The following is a 12,174-nucleotide window of genomic DNA, read 5'->3' as shown; positions in this document are numbered from 1 at the left end:
TGGGAGCTCCATTCTGGGTTATTCCCAAGTGCTCAGGCCATCCTCCTCTGCCTTCCTGGATACAATTGGACGCAGAGCAGTCGGGACTAGAACCTTTGCTCATTAGGGTTACTGGTGTCACGAAGCCTAATCCAGCACGCCCTCACAGCAGCCCCAACACGGAGGCTTGGAAGGAAGAATCTTAACATGCTCTCACTCACAGAACACGAACAACTTACACATTTTTTCAGATAAACTAAATAAAACTTGTCAATTCAGACTATCTACCATATCTCCTGAATAAGAATTGTGTTTTCCAGGAGCTGGCGCTGTGGCACAGATCATCTGCCCCCCACAATGCCAGCAGCCCACAGGAGCACCAGCTTGAGTCCTGGCTGCCGTACTGTGACCCAGCTCCGTGGCTGTGTGCCTCAGGAAGCAGCAGAGAAGGCTCAAGTGCTTGGGCTCCGACACCCACATGGGAGACCCAGCGGAGGCTCCTGGTCCCGGGGTCACACCAGCCCATCTCTGGCTGTTACGGCCACTTGGGAGTGAATCAGCAAAAAGAAGATCTCTCTCTACTTGTCCCTCAGTCTCTGTAACACTGCATTTCAAATAAAATGTCTTTAAAAATCAATGCTTTCTTTAAAACAATAATGGAATTTTCCTGGAGAACCCACTTACCTCTCGCAGCTGGCTGCTGCTCGTTATGAGAAACCTTTCACCCGCCACGAAATGGGCTTCTTGCTCCAGCTCCCTGAGATGGGCCTGGCGGGGCAGAGAACACAGCTAACTTACCAACAGCTCTCATCGTTTACAATTACTTAATCCACTCACCAACATCCCAACACAAGTCCTGAATGGAATAAAAAAAAAAATCCACAATGGATCAAAATGGGCTTTAAAAAGATCTACTTTGACTCATCGGGACTATTCAAGGACTCATAGAATTATTTTTCCGAAGACTAAAGGGAAAGAGAGAGAGAGAGAGAGAGAAGGCGACAGAGTGAGGCAAGCATGAATCCCCCAGCAAAGTCAGGACCAGAACGTAACCATGTCATAAAACAGCGATGGGTGCCAGACTATCCGATAAATCAGTAAGGGAAAACAGAAAAATGCAATAAAGACAGAATAGACAGATCTTTCATAAAAGCAGAAATTTCCTAACAGCCAGTGGTGACATGAAAGAGCTCCCTGGCCTCAGGAGTAGTCAGGAAAGTAGAAATGAGACCTTCAGGAGACAGCACGCATCTTCACCCCAGGGGCGGCAACGCGAAGCTCTCACACAGCCTGCATACCTCAGGGAGGTGCAGGAACAGGACACCACAGCCCTCCAGCAGGTGCTGGGGCCCAGCGCTGTAAGCAATGCTGTCTATGTGCTATAGCTGAGCAGCAGGGCCTGGTGCCTGGCCCCTGTCTCAAACCCCAAAAGCCTCTGACCACTCAGGCAAGGCTGGGAGAGATGCTATGACAAGTATGCTAGACCTCTGCCTGCAATGCCAGCACACCAGAGAAACACAGGTTTCAGTCCCGGCTACTCCATTTCTGATCCAACTCCTGGCTAACGTGCCTAGGAAGGCAGCTGAGGATGGTCCAAGTGCTTGGTATGTGAGAAGGACCCTGAGGATCTACTAAAGAACACACCACCCTCTGCCCTGCCAAGACACACACACACACACACACACACACACACACACACACCTTGGGCAGGTGCTGCACTCAGACTCGGATCAGAGAACCTGGAGTTGATACTCAACCCCAGCTTACGACTCTAGCTTCCTGCAAATGCCGCAGGTCCAGGAGCTAGCAGCGACAGGTCGATGGGTCACTAACTCGGTCCCTGCTGCCCATGTGAGAGAGACCCAGAAGGAGTTCCTGGCTTTGGCCGCAGTGCAGCCTCTGTCACTGTCATCTGGGGCATGAGCCAGCAGGTGGGACCATCTCTCTCTGACTGATAGATAGATAAGCCATTCAATAACCAGTCTCCCCTGCAGGAATACAGACAGTAACACTGCCAAGGGCAGTGTGGGGAGGACAGTGCACTCACTCAGCCCTTGTCCCCAAGTGTCGCAGAGCATGGGCACCTGCACGCAGGACTCACCCCAAGCAGGGTCGATGTCCTCTCCATCTCGTCTCTGTCCACCTGAATGCTGTGACTTTCCATCACTGGGAACCAAAATCCAAACCAGACCACCTTGTCACTGCCTGAAGGAGACCCTTGTACAGAGACCACCACCGCCCTCTCAGCCACCCCTCCCTCAGTGCCTGCCAAGTGCCTGCTCCTGAGCTGGGACACAGGAGCACTGCCAGCAGCTCTTGCAGAGGGCAGTGGACGGAGCTCAGCACTGCCAACCCCGGCTGGCTCCTGTATGGACTTCTGCTCTCTGGCACCCAGAGAATCTGGCAGAGGTCAAGGCAGAAGAGAACCCTGCAGGGTGCTTTCTGGAAGCTTCTCCATCAGCTCAACGAGGCAGAGGGTTATAACAAGAGCAAGGCCAGGACAGAGACAACCGCCAACAGGCAAACCATCTGGTGAGGCCTCCTCCTCCTGGGACCCCACAGGACTGAAACGTTGGACCTGGCCAGTCCTCTGGACCAATCCTGTTGCTGAAGGGGATCTGAAGGGCTTGTTAGCTCTCCAGTACCCGTAGGACACAGCACCATCTACCTAAGCTAGAGAGGAAAGTGTCTGCCTGCACCTCTGTAACTTACCTGCCAATATTGGTATCAGAGGAAGCTCCAAAGTCCAAAACAGTTGCCATAGACCATAAGCCTGTTGGTAGGAAGAAAAGCTGTCAGGGTTGACTTACAGTGTTGTTTTATTTTTTTCAAAGATTTATTTTTATTGCAAAGTCAGATATACAGAGGGGAGGAGAGACAGAGAGGAAGATCCTCCATCTGATGATTCACTTCCCAAGTGACCACAAAGGCCAGTGCTGCACCCATCCGAAGCCAGGAGCCAGGAACCTCCTCTAGGTCTCCCACGCGGGTGCAGGGTCCCAAGGCTTTGGGCCGTCCTCCACTGTCTTCCCAGGCCACAGGCAGGGAACTGGATGGGAAGTGGAGCTGTTGGGATTAGAACCAGCGCCCATATGGGATCCCGGAGCTTTCAAGGCGAGGACTTTAGGTGCTAGGTCATGCCGCCGGGCCCACGTTGTTTATTTATAGAGGCAGAGCACATCCTTCTGGCTCTGGTTAATGCCCTCAATGTGTGCAACAGCTGGAGCTCGACCAGACTGAACCTGGCAGCCAGGAACTCAATCCTGTCTCCCTCCTGGCCTGCAGGGACCCAATCACGTGAGCCAGCACCCCCGACTCCCAGGTCTGCATCAGGGGAAAGCTGGAATCCAACCGAGACATTCCCACATTGGAGGACCACCTCTCAACTGGCGTCTTAACAGCTATGCCAAACGCCACCTGATGCATCTGGAAGAAACTTATTCATTCTGCTGAGCAGGGTGAGGCTCCTATGCAGCATCACTCCTCTCCCTGGTCTTCCTCAAAAAGCCTCCTACTCCAGGCCCGGCATGCTAGTCCAGTGGCTAAATCCTTGCCTTGCATGCACTGGGATCCCATATGGGCACCGGTTCATGTCCCAGCTGCTCCACTTCCCATCCAGCTCCCTGCCTGTGGCCTGGGAAAGCAGTGGAGGACGGCCCAAAGCCTTGGGACCCTGCACCCGCATGGGAGATCCGGAAGAAGCTCCTGGCTCCTGGCTTGGGATCAGCTCAGCTCTGGCCGTTTTTGCCACTTGGGGAGTAAACTAGCGGAAGGGAAATCTTTCTTTCTGTCTCTGCTTCTCTCTATCTGCCTTTCCAATAAAAATAAATTAATCTTTAAAAAGCCAAAAACATCTATTTCCTTTAAGTATGCTATTGCATTACTAGACTCAGTCGAGATATTTGGAAACATCTGACAGGCCAAGCCCCATCCCCGATTTCCTTTCGCCTTGTTCCTCTTCAAGCTCGCTTTAAGTGCTGTGGACGTTCAGTCCTCCATCCTGAGCTCCCAATGGGCTTGCTGAATTTGTGTTCCTGACTCTGCACAGGCACACCGGCCTCCCCAGGCGGGGGCCCTCCGAGGGTACAGTCCTGCGTTGGGGCTTTGATGCACTCCGATCCTCTCCAGCATTCCTTGCTAAGACCACGAGGGAGCCCCCGGGCCTCACTCAGCCCTGCGCTGCCCTTGGAGCTAACCCACCAGGCTGCATTGCCCTCAATGGACAGCAGAGAAAGGCAGCAGACACCAACCTGCCCCTGGAGCTCAAGGGTGCTGCCCCAGCAGAGTCTGTCTCCCTGGTTCCCATCACTCCACCCTCCCTCGGACACTGTCTCTTCCCTGTCTCGTCCCGTGGCCATCTGCCTCCCAGAAAGGCTCTGACTGACGGAGTAGTGTTTGCTTCTCTACTGTCCAAGATAAACCTCAGCTTCTATGTGAACTATAGCATCAGAAATATTCCCGCTCTGGGGATAGGGAGTTCTGGGAAATCAGGCCGTCTGCTCCACATTCAGACAGTGCCGGAGAAAGGCAGCCCTTACACCAACCAAGCTTACAGAGAGTCTTACCTTCAGCTGGGAACAAAGCTGCATGGTAAGTCTGTGCAGTACTCTCAGATTCACACATACATTCTGATTCTTTAAAACAGCAAAAATATTTTAAAAATTAGGTAAATCTGGTGGCAACATTTCTTGAAGTCTAGGGATTGACACAACTTGCTCAAACACCTCCTAGTGTGGCCTGTAAAGTGCTTTTTAAATGCACACACAGCCCGGGGCAGGGGTCAAGGGGTCCTCTGCCCCCAACACCCCATTCATGTGCAAGCTTCCAACAGCAGCTGTGGTCACTGCCGTCCCCTCATGCAGGTGCGTTCCAGAGTGTGAAGCACATACCCTCCAGATCTGCATGCTTCCTCCCAACCCACGGCTATTAATCCTACAGACGGAGTAATACAAGGCACTTTTTCAAAAAATGTTTGAGAACATGAAATCAAAAGATTTTTATTTTATGGGCTGGCACTGTGGCGTTGCCTACTACGCTGGCATCCCACTCCAAAGCCCCAGGAATGCGCCAGCTCCCTGTGAGGGCACCTGGGGATGCAGCCGGGGGCTGCCCAAGCACCTGGGCACCTGCCGCTCATGTGAGAGCTCAGAGACAGGGTACACGTGCGGGTCCTCCGCCCCAGTCTGCCCCAGCCCGCCCCAGTCCCAGCCCCTGCCATGTGGTCACTTGCAGGGTGAAGCAGCAGATGGAAGATCTTTCTCTTACTCTTATCCCTTTAATTTAAAAAAAAATTTTTATTTAGCTATTTTTGTTTGAAAGGTAGATTTTACAGAGAGAGGAGAGGTAGAGAAAGTCTTCCATTTGCTGCTTCACTCCCCAAATGGCCACAGTGCCCATAAGGAAGCTGATCCAAAGCCAGGAGCCAGGAGCTTCCTCTGGGTCTCCCACGCGGGGCAGGGTCCCGAGGCTCTGGGTCTCCCTCGCGGGGCAGGGTCCCGAGGCTATGAGTCTCCCACGCGGGGCAGGGTCCCGAGGCTATGAGTCTCCCACGCGGGGCAGGGTCCCGAGGCTCTGGGTCTCCCTCTCGGGGCAGGGTCCCGAGGCTATGAGTCTCCCACGCGGGGCAGGGTCCCGAGGCTCTGGGTCTCCCTCGCGGGGCAGGGTCCCGAGGCTATGAGTCTCCCACGCGGGGCAGGGTCCCGAGGCTCTGGGTCTCCCACGCGGGGCAGGGTCCCGAGGCTCTGGGTCTCCCTCTCGGGGCAGGGTCCCGAGGCTCTGGGTCTCCCTCTCGGGGCAGGGTCCCGAGGCTCTGGGTCTCCCTCGCGGGGCAGGGTCCCGAGGCTCTGGGTCAACCTCTGCTTCTTTCCAAGACCCTAGACAGTCAGGTTTATTGCAAGTGGAGCAACTGGGACTCGAACTGCTGCACATATGGGATGCTGGTGCTACCAGGTGGAGGATTAGCCTATTGAGTATTGAGCCACCATGCCAGACCCTCTCTCTTTCTCCAACTCTGCCTCTCAAATAAATAAATCTTTAAAAGTAAAAAATATTTAGCATTTAGTGACTTAGAATAAGAAAACACTTACAAAGGATGTCATGATCTAGGAAGCTCTTTCAGATAAACCTGTCTCACTCTCAGGCTACCTTTGCAAATGAATGAATCTTACAGAAATTGGAGTGGAATAAGTGAAAATTTATGTTGACAATGTTTTGCATTTGACCATCTACGGAATAGAAAAGCCTTCTAGAAAAATGTTAGAATTACATTGCAGTTGGTAAAACAACCCACCGACAGAGGACTATGTTGTTCTCTGTGCGTTAGGCACACGGATTAGGGAAGTGCAGTGTCTGTCCTCTGGGGACTGGCCTGTCTCACCAAGCACAGTGGCCTTCAAGTGGTTCCAATCTGCTTCGTCTTTCTTATGGCTCAGTGATGCTTCACGGTGTATAGCATGCTTCTTTCCGCAGTCAGCAGACGGTGCTCTGGATAACCCTGCCCCGTCCGATCACGGGCCAGCACTGGGAAGGCTGGCTCACAGCGACATGTGTCTTCTGCCCTGGTGACAGCAGTTACGACGGCGGCTTGCCCTGTAAGCCCTTATGTTAACTCTTGAGCAACAGAGCGTCTTGATTGTGTTTGCTCTGATAACATTTCCTACTTGTCATCTGTTGATACTGTTAACTAACAGAGTATTAAACAGTGGAAAAACACAGAGAATTAAAATAAAAACAGCTCACCACCATGTTTCTCGAGTAATTCCCGTAAGTGCTGTCCACGTGAACTGTGACGGATTTCTCAAGGTATTTTGTCACTAACTTTTCAAAGGTGAGTGTGGCATCTCTGGGGTCTATAAGCCACGCAGCAATTCTGGGGTCAAGACCTACAAAGTCAGCAACTAAACAGGAAAGAGGTCACTTAGTCACCGCGAAGGAGAACAAGTAAGCACTGCTTCTCCAGCTCGGACAAGATATTTAAGGTTCAGAAGCAAACTAAGAAAATGACAGAAGCTATGAAAATAAACAAGCCAGAACTGGAGCTACGTACAGGGCTGGCACGGCGGCGCAGCTGTGTTCTATTCTTATTTGAAAAGCAGAGTTACAAACAGAAGGAATCACACAGAGAGAGGCCTTCCATTTGCTGGTTCACTTCCCAGATGCCTATAATGGCTGGAGCTAAGCAGATCCGAAGCCAGGAGCCAGTAGCTTCTTCCAGATCTCCCACACGGGTGCAGGGGCCCAAGGCCTGGGGCCGTATTCTGCTGACTGACTTCCCAGGCTATAAACAGAGGGTTCAGTCAGGACTGGAGCAGCCAGGACATGGAGGGGCACCCGTCTGGGTGGCTGCTGCTGCACGTGGCACGGGTTTAGCCTACCTCGTCACCACGCAGACACTGGCTGCTCTCCTTCTGATCTAGCTCTCTGTAACGTGCCTGAGAAAACAACAGAAGCGTGATGTAAGCACTTGGGCCGGTGATGGCCACACAGGAGACCCAAAGCTCCTGGTGCCTGCTGCGGCCTCGCCCAGCCCTGGCCAATGTGGCCATCTGGGAACGAATTTTGGATTTCGGTCATTCTGACAGGAATTAAGTGATATCTGTGATTTTTTAAAGATTTACTTATTTTTATTGTAAAGTCAGATTTACAGAGAGAAGGAGAGCCAGAGAGGAAGGTCTTATGTCTGATGGTTCACTCCTCAAGTGGCCACAACGGCCAGAGCTGAGCTGACACAAAGCCAGGAGCTTCCCCAGGGTCTTCCACGTGGGTGCAGGGTCCCAAGGCTCTGGGCCATCCTCAACTGCCTTCCCAGGCCACAGGCAGGGAGCTGGATGGGAAGTGGGGCAGCCTGGATAGGAACCAGCGCCCATATAGGGTCCCAGCATGTGCAAGGCGAGAACATTAGCCACTAGGCTACCGCATCGGGCATCTGACTGTGATGTAATTTGCATTTCCCGATGGCTAACGATGCTGAGTGCTTTTTCAGTTGCCTGTTGGACATCTGCTCCTTTTGAGAACTGGAGTCCCCAAGCTGTTACCTACAAACGGATATTTAATCGTGCGCTGCTTAGGATCTGTTACAGACTAAGGGGGGGTGTGTGGGGGCTGCAGGGGAAGACAACTTTCAAGTTGATAAATGGGTACTTTCAACTTCATGTGAGAAATTTTCAATATAAAATTTTTTTTTCAAAATTTTATTATAAGCATTTCAAACATATGGAGCATTTGAAAAGAATTGTCCTGTGAGCAGTCACATCTACCTACAACTCTCAATGGCTATGCTTTGTTAGAAGTGGTCTATTACCTGTCTGTGCATATAGTAAAAAAAAAAAACTATTAAAAATTGCATTTACTATTTTAAACAAGAGAAAAACATCTCCCATGTTGTCTTGATATGAATGGACTCTGTAGTTTACTTATTATAAAATTTCTAAGTCTGGGGCCTGGCATGGTACCCTAGTGGCTAAATCCTTGCAACGCACCAGGATCCTATATGGGTGTCAGTTCGTGTCCCGGCTGCTCCATTTCCCATGCAGCTCCCTGCCTGTGGCCTGGGAGAGCAGTCGAGGACGGCCCAACCTGCACCCGCGTGGGAGACCTGGAGGAGCTCCTGGCTCCTGGCTTCTGACAGGCCCAGCTCGCAGACACTGAGGGGCATCCAGGGCCTCACTCCACTGCTCATGTTACAGGGTGCACCAGGGTGTGTGCCCAGCTCCAGAGACTGGGTGGTAACACAGTCATCGTGGCCGGCAGTTACTTCAACAGTTCTATTCTAGAAGCAACAAGAGCTCTAACTCACCATGCTTCCAACTGATGCCATCACCAAAAACCTGCAGCACCGTTTTCACAAAGTCCTTAGCATTGAAGCAAACAACAGGAGCCTTGCATCTCAGTATTTGAAACAGCACGTGCCTACACGATGAGAAGAAATTCACCTCTGTAGGCATTAATGTGGGACTCCTGAGGCAGAAACACACTGTTCCTAATAGCTGAGGCTTAGACAGCACATGTTCTTCGGGTTCACCTCCTGATTTCCTGGTGAACGTCACTTCCCACCCTGTTGCTGGTGGAGTTCAGATGGCCGTTAGCTGAATGCCACTGGAGTATCAGTCACTGCAACACCACACCTTTGTGTCCACTGCTTTCCCATGTCTGTCAGTCTCCAGGTGCCCCTCTGCTGTTCTGTCCTCTCCTACTTCCTGGAATGTGCCCTCTCTGCTTCACACTGGCCAATGTTTCTCCTTCTCTTTAAATGTGTCCTTACCCTATTCCACCATGTTGATTTTCTAATCCCTTGTTGGTCTGTTTGCTTTGACCAGGAGCAGAGACAGACCAGCAGGTCCCAGAGGGGCAGTGCAGGAACAGGGTGCATTTCACAGCCCAGTCCGCCCTCTACAGCTGTATTGGGAACCATTTTGTTTAAGGAGTCAAGGGTTTAAGGAGTCAAGGGGTTAAGGAGTCAAGGGTTTAAGGAGTCAAGGAGTCAGCGCATTTGCTGAGCTGGGAGTGAACTCATTTCTGGCTCAGTGAACTGCAACAATGTGGCGTCATGCAGGTTCCACCCAAGATAGGTCCGTGTGGCCCTCAGACCTGACACCCAACAGGTTCCGGCAAGATCAGTACCACCACCAACAACCTAGCCATCTAGGACACCTGGTGTCTCCCTAATCCTGGGAACTGCTCCAACTGGAAGCTGAAGAAAGGCTGTGCAGACAAAGGTGCAGCCTCAGCACGGCATCACAGGAGGTGGAGACGGGTGATCCAGGAGCTGGGGCTGCAGAGACCATGGTGGAAATTTAGCATAAGAACCCAGACCTGGAACTTGATGGAACGGAGTGGCACAAGTGACTGCAAACAAAGAGCCGTGTACCAACTGCAATCAATAAAATCAAACTATAGACCTGTGGGTAACACAGCTTAGAAACCTGTCCCAAGGAGAAGAATCTGCTAACCAGAAGCACAATGACCAAGAGCAAAAAAAGAGACAGAGGCACAATGAGTGTTACTGAAGATTCCCCTGCAAAGGAGCAAAACCCTATGCCAACCTCAGAGTTAACTGAGGAAGACATTGAGAAAATGGGGGATACATAATTCAAAACACTTGTTATAAAGCTTCTTATCAACAATGAGAAGCATGTAAAGCAGGTGTTCAGGGAATTTAAGGAATATGTCACACAGGAAATGAATCAAATGAAAGTGGATAGATCAGAAATGAAGAATACCATGGAGCAAATTAAAAGTACAGTTGATGCAACCGCCAGCTGATCGGGGTGATGGACTGTGACAGGCCCGGTTCTTGCCGGTACATACATGAGTTTGGCCCGGGAACATCTCGGAGAAAGGCTCTATGGGGATTTTCCCAGTAGAACTTTCGGACTCAGAACGCTAACCATCAGTTGACGGAGGACAGAGCAGGTCGATCAACCACCTCAGCTATGAGTTGGCAATGTAAGTGCTGGGCAAATGGAGACTCTATGATGGACTATGTCAATCAGTGGATTCTCCAGAGACCACATTGTGCTTGGATGGTGAGAGTGGCAGCAATTCAGATCCTTCGAAATGTCAAAAACATTCTACCAGCTCTACCTTCAGACCAGGGATGGTCTCCCCAAGGAACTGATGAACTTATCTGGACAATATGATGCTGGACTCTATGCCTGGGAGATGCCTCCAATGAAAGAATCTCAGCTGAATTTGAACTGTGGTAACGCAACAGGGTGGAGGAGTCCACCATGGGGGGGGGACTGTGGTAACACAACAGGGTGGAGGAGTCCACCATGGGGGGGAGCTGGGGGTTTGGGGAGGGGTGGGGGGAATCCCACTGCCTATTAAACTGTGTCACATAATGCAATGTAACCAATTTAAAAAATAGTATATTAAAAAACTGTTACTAAAGAAAAAAGTACAGTTGAGAGTCTCAAAAACAGAATGAATGAAGCAGAAGTAAGAATCTCAGGATTAGAAGATACTTCTTGTCACTAGGGGAGAAAACAAAAAGCTGGAAGCAGAGCTGGGTCAAGCTAAAAAAAAGTATTCAAGAATTGAAAGACACTATTAAAAGGCCTAATATAAGAGTTATGGGAGTCCCAGAAGGTGTATAAAGAGAAACCAGGTTTAAAAAACATGTTTAATGAAATAATAAGGGAATATTTCCCTAATCTAGAGAAAGAATTGGGAAACAACACCCAGGAGGGCACAGAACTCCCAACAGGCTTGACCAAAAGCAATCTTCACTACAACACATGATCATCAAGCTCTCTTCAATTGAACATAAGGAAAAGATCCTGAAATGTGCACATGAAAAAAATCAACTGATATATAAAGGCATGCCAATTAAACTCACAGGAGACCTTTCCCAGGAAACTCTGGGAGGACGGTGGGCTCCCCACACCCGCTCTGCCCGACAGCTCCCATCGTGGGGTGCCCCGCTGCCCCTTGCCCAGCGACCTGCTTATTATGTCTGTCAGTCACATTTGCAGAGCAAAAGGCAGCTAGAGTAAAAAAAAAAACTTAAACATGACCTGAAATCTCAGGAAAACCTACAAATTCCATTCTGTTGTAGCCTCAATCTCCTCAGACATAAAACAGGTGTAATGAGTCCTGACACAAAGAAAACAACATGACAGAGAGAGGGAACAGTGTGACAGGCAGAAGGAACAGCATGATGAAGAGGGAACAGAGAGATGGAGAGGGAACAGAGAGATGAAGAGGGAACTGCATGACAGAGAGAAGGAACAACATGATCCAGAGGGAACAGCGTGAAGGAGGGGGAACAGTGTGACAGAGAGGGAACAGCGTGACGGAGAGAAGGAAAAGCGTGATGGAGAGGGAACAGCATGCTGAGGAGAATGCACATGTACAGAATATCCTACATGGGCAGTTACCTAATGCATTTTGTACATTATCTCTGTTTATATTAATTTCAATATAATTTAAATTCCTTTAAGAATTACTTATTTTTATTGCAAAGTCAGATATATATAGAGAGGAGGAGAGACAAAGAGGAAGATATTCCATCAGATATTCATTCTCAAAGTGACTGCAATGGCTGAGCTGTGCCAATCTGAAGCCAGGAGCCAGGAGCCTCTTCCGGGTCTCCCACGTGGGTGCAGGGTCCCAAGGCTCTGGGCCGTCCTCAACTACTTTCCCAGGCCACAGGCAGGGAGCTGGAAGGGAAATGGGGCAGCCGGGATTAGAACC

The 12,174-nt window shown here is 50.4% G+C and overlaps 1 protein-coding gene across 1 annotated transcript in view; it reads right to left on the bottom strand.

The window, feature by feature from the left end:
• The window catches only part of POLN (DNA polymerase nu), an 87,620-nt gene that overhangs the window by 70,131 nt on the left and 5,315 nt on the right, over positions 1 to 12,174 (bottom strand). Inside the window, exons 3-8 of the mRNA XM_058670396.1 lie at positions 8,774 to 8,886; positions 6,718 to 6,875; positions 4,545 to 4,613; positions 2,692 to 2,752; positions 2,081 to 2,145; positions 664 to 747 (exon numbers count right to left, since the gene is read on the bottom strand). Of these exons, the coding sequence (XP_058526379.1) occupies positions 664 to 747; positions 2,081 to 2,145; positions 2,692 to 2,752; positions 4,545 to 4,613; positions 6,718 to 6,875; positions 8,774 to 8,886 (550 nt within the window). The remainder of the gene's footprint in view (positions 1 to 663; positions 748 to 2,080; positions 2,146 to 2,691; positions 2,753 to 4,544; positions 4,614 to 6,717; positions 6,876 to 8,773; positions 8,887 to 12,174) is intronic.

This window comes from Ochotona princeps, chromosome 11, assembly GCF_030435755.1.
Source record: "Ochotona princeps isolate mOchPri1 chromosome 11, mOchPri1.hap1, whole genome shotgun sequence".
Classification (NCBI taxonomy): Eukaryota; Metazoa; Chordata; class Mammalia; order Lagomorpha; family Ochotonidae; genus Ochotona; species Ochotona princeps.
Note: the sequence above shows the minus strand (reverse complement) of the source record. Positions and strands in the feature narration are given on the sequence as shown.